The 19,034-nt window shown below is 38.9% G+C and overlaps 1 protein-coding gene across 1 annotated transcript in view; it reads left to right on the top strand.

The window, feature by feature from the left end:
- Nucleotides 1-14,266, top strand: part of ALMS1 (ALMS1 centrosome and basal body associated protein) — a 225,046-nt gene extending 210,780 nt beyond the window's left edge. Inside the window, exons 19-24 of the mRNA XM_081264701.1 lie at nt 528-731; nt 1,065-1,306; nt 1,907-2,060; nt 2,956-3,016; nt 12,879-12,978; nt 13,915-14,266. Of these exons, the coding sequence (XP_081120827.1) occupies nt 528-731; nt 1,065-1,306; nt 1,907-2,060; nt 2,956-3,016; nt 12,879-12,978; nt 13,915-13,959 (806 nt within the window). The 3' untranslated portion in view covers nt 13,960-14,266. The remainder of the gene's footprint in view (nt 1-527; nt 732-1,064; nt 1,307-1,906; nt 2,061-2,955; nt 3,017-12,878; nt 12,979-13,914) is intronic.
- Nucleotides 14,267-19,034: the final 4,768 nt, after the last annotated feature.

Genomic DNA, 19,034 nt, shown 5'->3' with positions numbered 1-19,034 from the left:
TTTAAAAATAAAGGAGGGAAGAGAATTGCTTGAATGTACAAAAATAATTTTATGGAATCCTGAGGTTGTAAATAAAGTAAATGGAGAACTAGTGAGAAGGAAGGTTTCAAGTTTATGCCTTTCTGTATCTTTTGATTTTTTTTTTGTAAACAAAGTTTAAAAAAGAAAAACTTCCTTCTTGGGTGTTTTTCCCCCCCAACCTCCTCCCCCTTAAGTCTTCTCTTTACTGCTATCAACCTCTTAGCTGGGTGACTGCCAATAGGACTGTACAATTTTACTGTCTTGGGATTGGAACCAAAATTCCTTACCTACTAAATCCATTTCATTCTTCTTTTTCTCTGATTCTGAACCGGCTTAGAAGTTAAAACCCGCTTTCTTTCTCCCTTTCCCTCCATCTCTTTCTCCCTCTACATCTCTCCATTTTTCTTCCTCTCACTCTTCTCCCACATACCCCACAAAAAAGGCAATATGTCTTTGAACTAAACCTCGAGAATGCTCCCACAGACATCTGTGATCTTTTCCCTCAGGTAACTTGGAGATTGTACATGGTGATGGAAAACACACTCGTGATGTTGGGGTGACTTTCCCAACTCCAAGCTCTAGTGAGGCTAGATTAGAAGAGGATAGCGATGTAACTTCTTGGTTAGAAGAAAAAGTTGAAGAGAAAATACCTGTTACCAATTATCTTGGGGACAAAAAGTTAAAGAAGAACAAGAAGAACTCCTGTGAAGGTCAGATTCTACTTCCAGGTTTTACAGCAGAAAAACTAGTGAATTAAACCTGTTGCATTGCTAAGATTCTTTGTTTCTAACTAACTCCATATTGACTCCACCTACCCTCAGCCACCATGATGGTAAATTTTCAGAATATCTAGAACTATATTTACAGAGTCATACCTGCAATTAAAACAGATTTAAGGGTACCCTGGGGGCCCCTGATAGCTGAGCCCCCTGGAAATCTTTATTTTTATATATATATATATATATATATATATATATCTTTGATGAGAACTGGGTGGGGTGATAAAAACAATTTTTTTTCCTTCTTAAAAATATTTCCTGTAGGAGTTTCATGGTTTGTTCCTGTGGAAAATGTGAAGTCTGGATCTAAGAAGGAAAATCTGCTGAAGAGTTGTGGTCCTGGTATCTCCTGGTTTGAACCAATAACCAAAACTAAACCCTGGAGAGAACCACTGCGGGAACAGAACTGGCAAGGACAACGCATGGAGGGTTGGGGATCACTGGCAGACCCAGGCAAAGATTATGGCCGAGGTCTACTGAAGCCATTTGTGAGAGCAACCCTGCAGGTGCAGTGACAAATTAACTTCAGCCATGTGTTTATGGGGGGGAGGGCAAGACTTGAACAAGTAGTATCTGTGACTTGACATTCTGAGGCTTAGTCACATGACCCTCTTTCTTCAGCAGGTCTGCAGTTTTTTAATCATATATTTGTTTGAAGAGAAATTTAAAATAGCACAATGGACTGAGCTCTGCGGGATTAACATTTGGAAGAGTTGTAATTGCCGCAGTCCTAGTTCTTGGCTTATTCCAAAAGCACGTCTTAGATCCCTTTGATTTCTCTGCTGGAGCTCCCCTGCAGAGAGGTATCAGGTATTCTCTGAGCATTAGAAACAGGTCCCATGGGCTGGGATTGTGGCTCTGCGATAGAGCGCTAGCCTAGCATGGGCAGGACCCGGGTTCGAGTCTTAGCACCACATAAAAATAAAGGCATTGTATTGTGTCCATCTACACCTAAAAATATAATAAATGTTTTTGTTTTGTTTTGTTTTTTTTTAAAAAAGAAAGAAACAGGCCCCTCAATGCTGCTAAGCAGGTACTGTTTTTCTGGGCACTTGGAAAGCAGACTACATCATTAATGTGAGGCTGAGGCTTTTTCTCCTTTGTAGGAGGCACTTCATTTTCACAGACCTGATTTCATCTCCCGCTCTGGGGAGCGGATAAAGCGCCTGAAGTTAATAGTCCAGGAAAGGAAGCTGCAGAACATGTTCGAGAGTGAGCGACATGTGCTGTTCAATACCATGCAACCCCAACCTAGGAGAGGTACGCCTTCTTGTCATTTTCCTGTCATTGGCTAGAGAAAGCAAAGCTGCTGCTCTGCTGGGGAACATAGTTGAATGCTGGGCCACTCAGAAGAACTGGACACAACATTTTGCTTGCTGAGACTCAAATCTTGTCAGTTAGCAGAATTGGCCCAACCAGGTTTTTAGCATTTTCATGATCCAAGTCAGCCCAGCTATGCTAACGCTGTTGCTGCATTTCAAAAAGAGAACATTCAGTGAAATTTTCTTTTTTTAAATAAACCAGCTCTGTGTCAGTGGGCAAGTTAATTCCAAAAATATAATTTTCTTCCTCTAAAAATGGAGCCAGTTCTGACTTGCCACCCTAAAGTGGTAACAGTAATAATACCAATAATAAACATGTAGTCCTTACATCTTGCCCACTGTTCTGACAAGACTTTTCTAAGGTAGGTGTGATTCATATCCATTTTCACAGAAAACTGAGGCAGAGAGAGATTAAGTATTTTGCCCAAGTTTCACACCTAAGAGGTAAAAGAACTAGAATTTAAATGAAGGTAGACTGGCTCGAGAGTCTGTGCTCTTAAAAATTATACTAAGTCTAAGATCTCAATAAAATTATATGTGAAAACTATAAAATACTAACAAGGCTGTCATCATAGCCTTACCTATAAACTGTTTCGTTTATCAGTTCCAGCTATCTGGTCTATAGAGTACTATATCTTCAGGGGCCTTAGGCTACTGTCACAATCATCCTATTCTAATCCAAGCTTTGGCCTTACCTTGTTCATTGCTCATTGCTCACCACCCTGTACTGCACCCTCCTTAGGGCACAAAGTCCAGCATCTCTCTCACACAGCCCTAGAGTGCCACCCTTATTAAGTCACTATCCACTGAAAACTGCTTCTTCTCTTGCTTAGTATTCATGGCTGCCCAGAATAAGCCTATTGGAAAGAAGGAAATGATCCAGAGGTCTAAACGGTAAGACCAAAATGAAAATGTTAATTATGAAAGAATAAAAGTATTATGGTCAAGTGAAAACATTATGAGAAAGATGTGAATGTAGCTTCTTACTTTTTGCACAAAATAGATAACAGATATGGTATGAATGATTCACATACAAAAGATGAAAGAATCCCCGCTGATTTGCATGCCTTAGGCTCATCTATATTGGAAACCTAGATAATAGATTTCTGAAGTAGAATTAAACATTTATTTGAGGCTGTACCTCTTATCCTAGCAATCTTATTTCTAGAAATTTATTTAATAGAGTGAGAAATAATGGAGTGTTCTTCAAGACATTAAGTTAAGCTTAAAAAATCAAGTTTTAAAAGCTCAGTGGTAGAGTGGTTGCCTTGAGGTTTTTAAAAAGAAATACTTGTGCTCATTAAGATGTGTACACTTTTATATGTATAAAATGTCTCTGGAAGATACAACAAACTGGCAATAGAGGTTGTCTTTGGGAAAAAGAACTGAATGGCTGGCGTGCCGAAGTAGGGGAGAGAACAGTTTTTCATTTCCTTATACTTGTTTAATCTTGTGCCATTTCAGGCATTAGCTACTCGTTAATTAACTAAATAATTTGAGATAGGCATATATATATATATATATATATATATATATATATATATATATATATAAATTGTTAAATCTTTTTTTTTTAGATAGGCATATATTGATTGTGAGAATGCCATGCAAAACTAGGTTAACTAGGTTAAAGTGTAACCACACTTCAGGGTTTTGTTAGAGGTTTGTTTTAATAAAAGTTTTGTAGTTGGCACAATGCATCTGAAGTAATGGGTTTTTTTTTAAAGTATGTATTTCTTTAGTTGTAGATGGATACAATCTCTTTATCTTATTTTTATGTGGTGCTGAGGATAGAACCCAGTGCCTCACTTGTGCTAGGCAACCACTCTACCACTGAGCCACAACCCTAGCCCATGAAGTAATAGTTCTTTTTTTAAAAAAAAATTTATTTGTTTTAATTAGTTATACATGACAGTACAATGATCTTGACATATCATACATTTGAATCACATGGGGTATAATTTCCCATTTTTCTGAGTATACAGGTTGCAGAATCACATTGGTCATATAGTCACATATATACATACAGCAATAATAATGTCTATTTTATTCTGCTGTCTTTCCTATCCCCCCTTCCCCTTTCCTCCCCTCCCATCACTTCTCTCTACCCAATCTAATGTGACACACTTCTCTTTTTTTCCCCTCAAACCTTCATACATGTATTCTGTATAACAATGAGGGTCTCCTTCCATCTTCCATGCAATTCTCCTTCTCCCTCCCTTTCCCTCCCACTTCTCTTCCCTATTTAGTGGTAATCTTCTTCTCATGCTCTTCCTCCCTACTCCATTTTGAGTCACCCCCTTTATATCAGGTAAGACATTTGGCCTTGTTTTTAGGGATTGGCTAACTTCACTTAGCATAATCTGCTCTAATGCCATCCATTTCCCTGCAAATGCCATGATCTTGTTATGTTTTAGTGCTGAGTAATATTCCATTGTGTCTAAATGCCACATTTTTTTTTATCCATTCATCCATTGAAGGGCATCTAGTTGGTTCCACAGTCTAGCTATTGTGAATTGTGCTGCTATAAACATTGATGTAGCTGTGTCCCTGTAGTATGCTGTTTTTAGGTCTTTGGGGTATAGTCTGAGAAGGGGAATAGCTGGGTCAAATGGTGGTTCCATTCCCAGCTTTCCAAGGAATCTCCGTACTGCTTTCTAAATTGGCTGCACCAATTTGCAGTCCCACCAGCAATGTCTGAGTGTACCTTTTTCTCCGCATCCTCGCCAGCACTTGTTTTTGTTTGACTTCATAATGGCTGCCATTCTTACTGGAGTGAGATGGTATCTTAGAGTAGTTTTAATTTGCATTTCTCTGACTGCTAGAGATGGTGAGCATTTTTTCATGTATTTGTTGATTGATTGTATATCCTCTTCTGAGTAATGTCTGCTCAGGTCTTTGGCCCATTTGTTGATTGGGTTATTTTGTTGTTGTTGTTGTTTAACTTTTTGAGTTCTTTGTATATTCTAGAGATTAGAGCTCTATCTGATGTGTGAGGGGTAAAAATTTGTTCCCAGGATGTAGGCTCCCTATTCACCTCACATATTATTTCTCTTGCTGAGAAAAAACTTTTTAGTTTGAATTCATCCCATTTATTGATTCTTGGTTTTAACTCTTGTGCTATAGGTGTCTTATTAAGGAATTTGGGGCCTGACCCAACATGATGGAGATTAGGGCCTACTTTTTCTTCTATTAGACACAGAGTCTCTGGTTTGATTCCTAGAACCTTGATCCATTTTGAGTTAACTTTTGTGCATGGTGAGAGAAAGGGATTCAATTTCATTTTGTTGCATATGGATTTCCAGTTCTCCCAGCACCATTTGTTGAAGATGCTATCATTTTACCATTGCATGCTTTTAGCACTTTGATTAATATAAGGTAGTTGTAATTTTGTGGGTTGGTCTCTGTGTCCTCTATTTTGTACCATTGGTCTACCAGCCTGTTTTGGTGCCAGTACCATGCTGTTTTTGTTATTATTGCTCTGTAGTATAGTTTAAGATCTGGTATAGTGATAGCACCTGTTTCACTCTTCCTGCTTAGAATTGCTTTAGCTATTCTGGGTCTCTTATTTTCCCAGATGAATTTCATGATTGCTTTTTCTCTTTTGCAAGAAATGCTGTTGGGATTTTGATCGGAATCGCATTGAATCTGTAGAATGCTTTTGGTAATATGGCCATTTTAATAATATTAATTCTGCCTATCCATGAGCAAGGTATATCTTTCTATCTTCTAAGGTCTTCTTCTATTTCTCTCTTTAGGGTTCTGTAGTTTTCATTGTATAGATCTTTCACCTCTTTTGTTAAGTTGATTCCCAAGTATTTTTTTTTTTTGAGGTTATTGTGAATGGGGTAGATTTCCTCATTTCCATTTCAGAGGATTTGTCACTGATATATAGGAATGCCTTTGATTTATGGGTGTTGATTTTATATCCTGCCATTTTGCTGAACTCATTTACTATTTCTAGAAGTTTTTTGGTAGAACCTTTGGGGTCTGCTAGGTATAAGATCATATCATCAGCAAATAGTGCTAGTTTAAGTTCTTCTTTTCCTATAGTTATACCTTTAACTATAGGACCTTTCTTTTGTCTGTCTAATTGCCCTAGCTAGTGCTTCCAGAACTATGTTGAATAGAAGTGGTGAGAGAGGGCATCCCTTTCTTGTTCCAGATTTTAGAGGGAATGCCTTCCATTTTTCTCCGTTTAGAATGATGCTGGCCTGAGGCTTAGCATACATAGCTTTTACAATGTTGAGGTAAGTTCCTGTTATCCCTAGTTTTTCTACTGTTTTTAACATAAAGGGATGCTGTATTTTTATCGAATGCTTTTTCTGCGTCTATTGAGATGATCATATGGTTCTTATCTTTAAGTCTACTGATGTGGTGAATTACATTTATTGATTTCCGTATATTGAACCAGCCTTGCATCCTGGGGATGAATCCCACTTGATCATGGTGCACAATCTTTTTGATATGTTTTTGTATCCAACTTGCCATAATTTTATTGAGGATTTTTGCATCTATATTCATTAGAGATATTGGTCTGAAGTTTTCTTTCTTTGAAGTGTCTTTGTCTGGTTTGGGAATCAGGGTAATGTTGGCTTTGTAGAATGAATTTGGAAGTACTCCCTCTTTTTCTATTTCCTGAAATAGATTGAAGAGTATTGGTATTAGTTCTTCTTTAAAGGTCTTGTAAAACTCTGCTGTATATCTGTGCGGTCCTGGGCTTTTCTTGGTTGGTAATCTTTTGATGGCTTCTTCTATTTCCTCACTTAATATTGATTGGTCTGTTTAAGGTTGTGTATATCCCCCTGACTCAATCTGGGCAGATCATATGACTTAAGAAACTTATCAATGCCTTCACTATCTTCTATTTTATTGGAGTATAAGGTTTCAAAATAATTTCTAATTATCTTCTGTATTTCTGTAGTGTCTGTTTTGATATTGCCTTTTTCATCCCGTATGCTATTAATTTGTATTCTCTCTCTTCTTCTCTTTGTTAGCATGGCTAAGGGTCTGTTGATCTTATTTATTTTTTCAAAGAACCAATTTTTAGTTTGTCAATTTTTTCAATTCTTTTATTTCGATATCATTGATTTCAGCTCTGATTTTAATTATTTCTTGCCTTCTCCTGAATTTGCTGCTGATTTGCTCTTCTTTTTCTAGGGCTTTGAAATGTAGTGTGAGATCATTTATTTGTTGGATTTTTCTTTTTTTGAGGAATGAACTCCATGCAATGAATTTTCCTCCTAGTACTGCTTTTATAGTGTCCCATAGATTTCTATATGTTATGTCTGTGTTTTCATTTATCTCTAAGAATTTTTTAATTTCCTCCTTGATGTCTTCTGTAACCCATTGTTCATTCAGTAGCATATTGTTCATTCTCCAAGTGATGTAGGAAATTTTCTTCCTTATTTTATCATTGTTTTCCAATTTCATTCCATTATGATTGGATAAAATGCATGGTAATATCTCTACTCCTTTATATTTGCTAAGAGTTGCCCTATGGCATAATATATGGTCTATTTTTGAGACGGATCCATGTACTGCTGAGAAAAAAGTGAATCCACTTGATGATGGTTGATATATTCTATATATGTCAATTAAGTCTAAGTTATTAATTGTGTTATTGAGTTCTATATTTTTTTTATTAAACTTTTGTTTGGAAGATCTGTCCAGTGGTGAGAGAGGTGTGTTAAAGTCACCCATGATGATTGTGTTGTGGTCTGTTTGTCTCTTGAACTTGAGAAGAGTTTGTTTGATGAACATAAACTGCACCATTGTTTGGGGCATATATATTAATGATTGTTATGTCTTGTTGGTGGATGGTTCCCTTTAGTAGTATGTTGTGTCCTTCTTTATCCCTTTTGATTAACTTTGGCTTGAAGTCTATTTTATTTGAAATGAGTATGGAAGCTTGCTTCTGAGGTCTATATGAGTGGTATGATTTTTCCCAACCTTTCACCTTCAGTCTGTGTATATCTTTTCCAATCAGATGAGTCTCCTGTAGGCAGCATATTGTTGGATCTTTTTTTTTTAATCCAGTCTACTAGCCTTTGTTTTTTGATTGGTGAGTTTAAGCCATTAACATTTAGGGTTACTATTGAGATATGGGTTGTACTTCCAGCCATGTTTGTTTATTTTTGTTATTTAACTTGATTTGTTTTTCCTCTTTGATTCGTTTTTCCCTTTACTGTGCTGTCTCCCACTGTTTATTTTCATTGTTGTTTTTCATTTCCTCTTTGTGTAATGTTTTGCCCAAAATGCTTTGCAGTGCTGGTTTTCTAGCTGCGGATTCTTTTAACTTTTGTTTATCGTTGAAGGTTTTTATTTCATCATCAAACCTGAAGCTTAATTTTGCTGGATACAAGATTCTTGGTTGAAACCCATTATCTTTCAGTGTTTGAAAATCATTGTTCCAGGATCTTCTAGCTTTCAGCTTCTGTGTTGAAAAATCAGCCACTAACCTAATTGGTTTACCCCTAAATATAATCTGCCTCATTTCTCTTGTGGCGTTTAAAATTCTCTCCTTGTTCTGAATGTTGGACATTTTCATTATAATGTGTCTTGGTGTGGGTATCTGGTGGTTTTGTACATTTGGCGTCCTGTATGCTTCTAGGATTTGGATTTCCATTTCATTCTTCATGTCTGGAACGTTTTCTAAAATTATTTCATTGAACAGATTGGTCATTACTTTGATTTGGACCTCTATACCTCTATGCCTTCCTCTATCCCAATGACTCTTTTTTTTTTTTGTTATCCCAAATCTCTTGGATGTTCTGCTCGTGGTTTCTTATCAGCTTTTCTGAGTTGACTAGACTCTTTTTGAGATGATATATTTTGTTTTCGTTGTTCTGACTTCTAATTGGTCTACTCTGCTGGTGATACTCTCATTTGAGTTTTTAATTTGGTTAATAATTTCCTTCATTTCCTGGATTTCTGTTTGATTTTTTTTTTTTTTTTTTGTATAACCTCTATCTCCCTGTATACTTGTTCTTTTGCTTCTTGGATGTGTTTATGTAATTCATTGTCAAAGTGATCTTTCATTGCCTGCATTTGCGGTATAAGGTCTTCCTTGAGCCTCCAGATTTTCTGAAGCATGTATATCTTGAAATCTTTATCTGACATTTTCTCTGCTATGGCTACCAACTCTTCTATTGTTGAGTTGTCCTACATTGTTTGAGTTCCTTTTTTTCCTTGTTTTTTCATGTTGCTCACATTTCTTTCCAGCTCTGTGTGACTGCTATGTTATTATTTTCTCCTATAAATTTGTTTTGCTTTTGTGTAGCTCCGAGATCTCTCCTTTGTGATGGAAGACAATATCTAGAGATGTTGGGTTCAAATGTAATTTAAAGTAAATTCATAGTTTCATAAAAGGCATACAGATTCTGGTGGCATATAGAGAACTAAGGGTTGGACATAGGACTTTATGTTTGGGGGAAAGATATAAGGATATGGGGGTTTATATTATCTTAGCTACTTTGGAGGAGAGCTCTAATAAAGGAGGATATTAACAGGAGAATAGACAGGAGTATTTTGGGGTAGCTAAGTACTTAGGAGGACTATAAAAAGCATAGAAACATTCACCTATTTGCATTTAGTAAATTACACTTAGTAGAAGTAGTAACACTTGGGAGGTTGGGAGGGGAAGAGAAGAAGGAAGAAAAGTACAAAGAAAAGAAGAAAGAGAGAAAAGAAAAAAATGCACTCTTAGAATTCTGTTTTCTTCTCCTCCAGTAGGTGTCGTTGTGCATTCCAGGCTGAGTCTCTGCCCTCAGGATGTAGGAAGCAATCCGTGAGGGGTGGCTCTCCCTCCCCTACTGGTCTCTTTGGGTTGCTCCCAGTCTCTATCCCCCTCACTTCTCCTGCCCACCAGGCCCCAATTACTTGGACACTTCTCCACAGCTCTGGTTTCACTCTGGGCATGCGGCGCCCTGGCCGCCCTGAACCTTGATTAACTGATCTCTCTCTTTGGTAATCACCCAGTCATCACAGCTGTGGAGAGAGGGAGTTGGAAACCCGCAACCTGTTCTGACTTATTCCCTCTGATAGCCACGCCCACCCAGAGCATCCAGAAAGGTTTTGGTTATTGCAGCTGGGGGGAAGGGGAGTTGGAGATCAGGAGCCTTTTCGGTTTTACTCGGCTCTGATTTTCAAGCCTACCGAGAGCTGGCAAGAAAGTTTTTGAGTTATCCTCGCTGGGTGGATGTGGGGATTCGGGGTCACACACCTGTTCTGTTGCCGATCTGCTGCCAGTGCGATCTGCCCAAAGCTGATGAGGTAGATTTTCCAAGATGGCAACTGCCCGTTTCTGCGCCTGAGTGTCCAGTGAGGAGGCGGGAACTGGGCTGTTTCTCAGCTAAGTCCAAACTTCAGTCCTTTAACCGGTGCCCTGTGGGGACGTGGGTGGCAGTCTGGCGCTGTATCTCCACAGGATCTGAAACTCTGCTTCTGTACGCTGCCAGAACTCCGCAGCGCTCAATTCCACTAATCTGTGGCGAGCTGCTTTCCCTCTGCATTTCCTTCAGACCCTTTGCAGTCTGTGAGGGAATTCAGTTCTAAGCAAACTTGGCCTGAGCTCACTTCTGGTCACACTCTCCTCCATTTCCTTTTCCAGTAGTAGTTCTTGAAAGCAGCTTATCCTGTATAATTGAAGCATTCTTCTTGACATCTTGTTTATTAAGTAAATTAAGAAATAAGTATTTTTAAGTTTTTAGTTTTAATTTTTAATATGCTCAATGGATAAAAGCCACATCAAGGTTCTCAATTTTTAGGGGTGTAAAGGATCCCTGCATCCAAAAATTTTGAGAACCATTGCTTTATTCTCTGTCACAAAATTTAATTTGGATAAATTATACAGGGTTCCTTGTGTAGCAGTTAATTACACTCTTATCTCAGCAAGAGAAGACCTTGCTTAAGAATCTGTGAAGCTTTCCTACAGGGACATAAGCAATGCATCTTCTCTAAGATACTGATTTTTTTTCTTTTTTTTGGGGGGGAGTGGGGGTATTAGGAATTGAACTCGGGTGCTTAACCACTGAGCCACATCCCAGCCCTTTTTATATTTTATTTTGAGACAGGGTCTCACTAAGTTTCTAAGGCTGATTTTGAACTCACAATCTTCCTGCTTCAACCTCCTGAGTCACTGAGATTACAAGTGTGCACCACCACACCTGGCCTTGATTCTTTCTATCATAAATATACTTACAGGAGGGGTTAAGCCTCCATCTTCTGGAGAAATCTGATTCAAGTTTTAAACTGATAATTTTCATTTTTCACTTTTATTTCTTGTGTGGCCCCTTTTCAAGGAAGTGAATCACTACCATCTGAGAATCATAGAGATCAATGGGTAGAGCAGGAGGTAACCCTGCAAGTTGGGGTTTGAGCTGGGGTTAGAGTGAAGGCTTCTGGCTCCCCATCTAGTACCCCTGCTGCTGCATCCCCTCAAGGGGTTGCATCTCTGGTGCTTATGTTATTCATCATCTTTCCTCATCACTCATCTCTGATAAAGATGTATAAAAGTTCTAGTGAGAAGAAAGATTCAGAGAAGAGTGAACTGAACTCTTCTATCTGGAAGTGTTTCTTCCATTGTTTTGTTCATTGTGTTTCTTTCATTGTGCCTTCACTGGTATATTTCCCATAGAGCTTCTGCTTTGTTTATTATTATTATTATTATTTTTCAGTTCATAGAAATATTTGAGAACTATTATTTTTTTAAAAGTAGGGTAAAATAAAGAGTTCTTCCTTCTAAACATATTAACACTTCTCCTGTTTCTGGAGACAGGAATAGGGGTTTTGCAGAGACCTGTATAATGCATGCTTTTTCCCCAGGTTGTCCATCGTATTGTATACACAGGTATGTGTCCTATTCTAGCTTATTCAACATTATGTTGTGAACATTTTCCCATGTCACTAAAAATTCTTTAAAACATCTGTTTTATGCTTTGTAATATTATCCTATTATCTTTATTTTCTGTTTATCTGTTCTTTTGTTGGACATTTAGATTTTTTCCAGTGTATTTTGAAATATACATTTGACTGTATTCATTTCAATTGCAAATCAGTGGCACCTAATCCTACACAGGATAGAACCTAATTTTTTATATGACTCCAAGACCCTCCGCAGCCCACCTTACCCTTGTGCCATTTGCTTCCCACCTATTCCTCTGCCCTGCTCTTCATGCAGCCCTGACTCCATTCTTACCAGTACTCACTTCCCCTGACCTGGGCACCCTTCCTCCCTTCTCCTCCTCTCTTTCAGCTTCTAATTATTCTTCAAGATCCATCTAAAATCTCTCTGAATCCTTCCCTACCCAGATTCCATTAAATCAATTTCTTTTTCTCCTATAACTCTGTAGCATTTTGTAGATATAAATATTATAGTTATTTCTCTTCCATTTTTTCCTTATATTTAAAAATACAATGGTAATACCTGTTTATAATCTTATATTGAAACATTTTTGCATGTAAAATGGAAAACAAAAATTCACTGTCTCCCCTTTTATCCTATACTTTTTCCAGATATAACCACTGTTAGCAATTTTTTATCATATTTTTATCCATCTCTTCCAGATTGTGAGCACCCAAGGGTCTCTTTGTCAAGTGTCTTAACAGGAAGCTGGGTGTGCAACAGGGGCTGGGCCTTTCTGAGGGACTGAATGTCTGGAGGGCAGTGGAACTTAGGGAGGTGCAGTAAGAGATCATGTTCCTCTGTCCTGGTAACCTCAGTGCTTTCTGTGTTTCTACTGGTACCATTCCTAAGGATTTACCAGCAACTCCCAGAAGTACAGAAAAAGAAAGAAGAGGAGAAGAGGAAATTGGAATATAAGTCCTATCGGCTGCGAGCTCAGCTATATAAAACGGTCAGTTGAGTCAATACTCCAACTAGAATGGAATCATCAGGCTTCTCTAGGGAGAGAGAAATGGAGAGAATTAGTCTGAGCTGTTTGGGCATTCAGTCAGAATTAACCACATTTGAGAAGTGGAGTGTACTGTTCCAATGCTGAAATTTCAGACATATGGCACCTGTGATTAGGTTTCATATCAGGTTTAGCTCTCCAGCCTAAGTTGTGTAGCACGTTTTACATGCTTTTGGAATGAAACCAAATTTCATATATAGGATGCAATTTAGATATTATGTTGGAAATGTCCAATACATCAGAATTGTCCAAGTCCCAAGTGGTGATTTTATACCTCTAGAACTATCTTAATACACTGGAACATATCTTAATGTAGCCTAAGAGATGTCAGTGGGGGGTGGTCAGAGGCCATAGCTCCAGTGCAGTCAGTGGGGCTGCAAGTCCAAGAACCTCCCAGGGAAGGGGTCTTGCCACCAGTTAGCTCCTGAAAGGCCATGTCCTTCACTCTCCTTGTTTCCCTCCCAATTCCCTCGCTACACCTCATAGGACTCTGAAAATCAGAAACCAAAAGACCAAATCGTACCAAACTGATGTGGGGCTGAACAGTCTCTGGAGCATTCCCCAGAGCCTGATTGACTGCCTCAAAGGGAAGGCCCCTGGTACTACAGAGCTTGGCTAATATGTTAGCATTGCAGAACTGGGTCCCTTGCTGTCACTGTGTACTGTAAACTAATTGGGTGGTTAGTCTAGGATCATCTTTCCTAAATGCTTCAGGAAATATTTTTGTCTAATTGCCATAGTTTATATGGTTGAGTAATGTAAACAAGATTTGGGTAGAACCATGTGATCTCTTCAGCAACGTGGCTCAGGTGAGGAGTAGCCACTGCCTCTGATGATGAGAGTACCTGACTTCTTTTCTGCCTTTCTTTCCTTCCACAGAAAGTGACCAATCGACTCTTGGGGAGAAAAGTTCCCTGGGACTGACATAAGATTATTTTCCTCTGAGCCTTGGAATTATATCTTAGGAACCTGAAGAAGTATAATCCTTGCTTTTATGGGTCTGGTTTAATAAAGCTTATTCTTTGTTCATGTGTAACAGAATAGTAACTTCTCAAGACTGGGGCAGAGTAGCAGTTAGAATGCAAATGGTTTGGGAGCAATCCTTTCTCCATAGATGCCTTGTCCACAGAGCTGTACATTATAATGATACTATCTCTTAAATTTTAGCCAAGAGTGAATCCCTTTTTATATGTGTTTTTATACTTTTTAGAAAATAAATAACTTTGATTGATTTATAGTAAAGCAAACAGCAGCGGGTCATTTCTTTCCCATCTGGAGAGGAGCAGGGAAATGGGCTATTAGAATGAAATGTGTCGTGTCTTTTTAGAAACACAACATGGGGTGGTAAGAAGCATGGTAAGAGCTCTGTGGTGAGCTTTGTGGAGGTGTCTGGTTAGGGGACACACTGGGAACAATGAGATTCCTCTCAGCCTCCCTCTACCTGCCCCAGTGGTTGGCTTTAGGGGCTGGGAAGAAAGGCCACCAACCACCTTCGGCAGGTTTTCCTCCACTCATCCTCTTGTTTGCAGGATGAAGCCTTATTCTTCACCACACATGAAACCAATATTTATAACTTAGACAAAAGTATGAAAAAGATGAATTGATAAAAAAGATAATATACATAAAGCACTTAACCCAGTGCCTGACAAAGTGTAGCAGAAATTTCCCCCTATGGCAACTTACAACTAAGTCCCAAGGTTGAAGGAGAAGGGTGCTGAGCAACTTCACTGTAAGTTCAACAAACCCCCAGCATTAGGGCACTTGGGGCCAGTAGCCTCCCCAGCAGGCTTCCTAGGGGCCTTATCAAAGAGCAGATGCTGCACCCCAGCACAATGCAGTGCTTTCAAATTATGCCACCTAGGCTCCTGCTTGAACTCCAGAGGAAGCCAAGAAGAAGAGGCAGAACAAAGAATGTGTTTCCTTTCTTGCTGGGCAAGGTAATTATCTACTTTGGGCAGCCTATAAATAAGGTTAGTGTCTCTAAACCCCTTTCAGCAGCCGTCAGGCTACTTTTCCCCCCTCCAGAAGCCACCATACCCAGCCCCTACACTAGGACCTTTCCATGAAAGTATGCCCAGGCCTGGCAGGACCTTGAGCTTCTTCTCCCTTGTTTTTGTTCTTACCAGAGTATCAGAAGCCCAGGCCAAGGCTGAACACTGCCCGGGTCCTGAGTTATGGTGGGATTCACATTTGAGCAGCTTCTTCCTAGACCTGGTTCACATTGAACCTGAGAGTCAACCACTCTGTCTCCTCTTGGAGGTTGGACTCCAGCCTACTCAGCAGCTCTCCTGAGGGCAGCTTCTTTCCACCCAGAGCAGAGACTTCCAGTAACCACCAATACATACAGTTTGGGGGTGAGGCCTTTATGATAGAGGTAGAGTGTTTTAACTATAACTCCCATGTGTTTTGTGTATTCCAAATGATTTCCTGGCCAGTTAGTTGTGCCAAGCTGAACTGTTAGCATGGTCTACATCTGTACCTGTTTGGGAGTTGGGTAATTTTAACTTACAATTTTAGTTTTAGTTTTATTGGCTCTGAAGCCTTCCACTTTCCTGATTTCTCACTAAATCTCTTGGAATTGGGAGTTTGCACACAAGGAAGTAAAACTACCATTTATAGCCTCTAGGGAGCACTCTGGGCTTATCACCACAGCTTTTGCAGCTCCTCAAAGTGGAGATACTCGTCTAAGGAAATTCTCCCACCCGCTCACAGGGAGATCATTTTCTAAATCTGACTTGACTATAGTTTATGGGGATTAGAGATACAAGATACATAGATGTGGAATCCTAATTTTCTTAGTCTGAACATCCCTACCCTGCCTGTTCCTCTCCTATACCTTTCAGAGAGCCATGATTGGCCCAGAAATACTTAGAAGCCTAAGCCATCCCCTGTTGGGCATTAGGGTAAAATCTCTGTGCATGCAAGTGTGTGTGTGTGTGTGTGTGTGTGTGTGTGCATTTCTCTCTGTTCTTGGGCATGTTTCCTCTGATGGTGGTGGCTTTACTTTGGTTGTGTTGATGAGATTAAGACTCCACTCTGGACTCAGAGAAACAGAGCTATTTTCACAGTTCAACCCAACTTTCTAGACTTCTGCATGGAGCTTGGGGTCCAAAGTTCCAACATGTTTCAAAGGAGGTATGGCTAAATTTACATATTCTTGCAGTTTCTGACCTAGTCTCATCACAATATTGTCCAGCTTCACGATTGTTGCCCACACAGAATCTCAACTATGAGGCAGATGGAGCTAGACTGAAAAATACTCAGCTTTGTTTCATGAGACAAGGGCCAACTGAGAAAAGGTGGAAGGTGCTTCAAAGCATTCCCACTATGGGAGGTTGTGAGTGTTAGGCAAGAAATTGGGAAGCAGCCCTTTCACACTCCAGAGACACACACACCACTGCCATTTCCGGACAGGCACCAACTCCAGAGCCCAGAAAATAGCTAGGAATAGGAAATTCATAGCTATGGAGTTTGTTGGGGGGTTTTTTGTTTTTATTTTTGTTTCTTCATGAATTTCCCATTAAATAGTAAGCTCCTGGGAGGCAGCAACCGTGACTGTTTTATTTCCTTTGTTGAACCTGAGCACAATGTTTAGTGGATTGTTGGCTCAATAAAAATGTGTGGATCTGGCAGTGGTAATGTACACCTATAATTCCAGCAATTTGGGAGGCTAAGGCAGAAGGATTGCAAGTTTCAGGCCAGCCTCAGCAATTTAGTGAGGCCCTAAACTACTTAGTAAAACCAGTCTCAAAAATAAAATAAAAGAGCTGGGGAATAGTTCAGTGGTAAAACATCCAAGGAAGGAAGGAGAAAGAAAGAGAAAAGAAAGAAGAAGAAGAAGAAAAAGAGAATGTGAGGAACCATGCAGAGAGGGTGATTAGTCCAATTAGAGGCCAGAAGCTCCGGAAAACAGGGAGGTTTAATTGATAAATTGTTTGAGGCATCTGAATGTTAATGAGAGACATTTAGACATAGAGTTTGAGGTTGAATAAGTGGCAAATGAATAAAAAACTGAGTACAATAAAAAGATCATTGTCAATTTTAAGAATAGGATACAAGGCAAAAACTTGCAGGAAAGGATAAGTAATTATAGTTTTACTGTGTAACTTAAAATAAACACAAATATTGGTGTAGCCCAAATGGCAATCTAATCCTATTGAGAAGCTGGGGAGTGGGAACTGTGCTGATTTGTTCTCTACTTCTGGAGCAATTAGGTACCACACAAACCACAACCAACTAAACACTCAAGGAGCCACATAAGCCCAATAAAGAAGGGCAGATAAGTAATTATAGGGAGTGGGTACAGTGACACATGCCTTTAATCACAGTTTCTGTGGAGGTTGAGGCAGGAGGATTTCAAGGCCAGCCTCAACAACTTGGCAGCTTAAATAAGCTTGCTTCCTGAAAATTCCTTGGGTGTCCAGCCTCATCTGTCTTACATCATTATAATTATCTTTTCCTATTTTGAGCCTTGTCTTTTTACTGTCTGTCTTTTGATAAAAAAATTTGCATCTATCCAAATTTATCAGTCTTGGGGAGAAAAGATACCCCCAAATCCCTGGTTGCACCTGGAAGCAGCATCCAGTCAATCCAAGGGGAAGAATTGTTGATGCCTGAAAGGATTTTTAAATCTGTGACTCTTGATTCATCTAGATTAGATTTATCTAATTCTTGTAGTAGAGTGCTTCTAGGTTCATGGAGTGTAGGGGCTGGCTGATCCATAGGCTCTATATGTACATTTATAATTTTGATAAAAATAAAAACAAACTAAAGAAGGCAGAAAACTAAAAAGGTAGGAAAAAAATTTTTTATGTTAATAGGCTAGATGTGTTTATTGGGTTACATGTGCTGTTGCTGCAGACCAGATTATCTCTCTGTGGCCCTGCTCCCAAAGGAGAATTATATTTTTAGGAGAAAATATAGAAGAGTCTTGAGAACTTAGTTAAGGAAAAATATCTTAAGGAATAAAGTGTAACCCTAAAGAAAAAGACTGATAAATTTGGATAGATGCAAAATTTTTTATCAAAAGACAAGATTCAAAATAGGAAAAGATAATTATAGTGATGTAGGACAGATGAGGATGGACACCCAAGGAATTTTCAGGAAGCGAGTTTATTTAAGCTACAGTGGTCCAGAGGGGTTAATGCCTAAAAATCTCTGGACCCCAAGTCTGGAAATTCTTTTAGATTTATACTCAGCAGGGTGGTTACATGATGGTGAGTGGTACATAACAGTTGCTCTTTGTCCCATATTCTTAGGCTACACAGAGGTCTTACTAGTTTTTACCAAGAAAACAGTATCTTTTGTATAGCAACAAGCTTGAGATGGTCTGTCATACCTTTTGTGTGCAAACCTGGCATTTATTAGAAAGTAGAAGCTTCAAACAATACTGAGCTGTATGTAGAAATCCTGCTGACATTCTTTGTAAAAATCTTTCTGACAAAAAGAGAAGCTTAATTATGGTGTGTGTGGGGAGCAGGGCCACAGAGAGATAATCTGGTCTGCAGCAATAGCACATGTAACCCAACAAACACATCTAGCCTATTAACATAAAAATTGCTTGATTTAATGGAGATGCACATTATGAGCAAAATAAAAATACCTTTTTATACTCAGTGGATTGGCAAAGATACTTAACTCTGATATTCCCAAGTGTTGGCAAGGAAGTGAGTCAAGGGATATTCACATACCACTTAAAGAAATGTGCCTTCCCTCTACAATTGAGAAATTCTAAATATAAACTCTGAAAAAAAGTGCACAACACTAATCCACCCAGGAAGCAACATCTTCATAGACAACTGGAAAGAACTGGAAACAACTAAATGTCTTCGTGAAAGAATGGATAAGTGACAAGTGGTATATTCACACACAAGAATTCTAGGCAGAAGAGAAAAATGAACAAAAGCCACACACATTAATCTTGGTGAATTTGAGAACTGTTGAGTAGAAAGAAGCAAACTGCAGAATACTTTGGGTGATGCATCATTGTAAAGTTGGAG

The sequence above is a fragment of the Spermophilus citellus genome (genome assembly GCF_964194105.1).
Source record: "Spermophilus citellus genome assembly, chromosome: 13".
Classification (NCBI taxonomy): Eukaryota; Metazoa; Chordata; class Mammalia; order Rodentia; family Sciuridae; genus Spermophilus; species Spermophilus citellus.
Note: the sequence above shows the minus strand (reverse complement) of the source record. Positions and strands in the feature narration are given on the sequence as shown.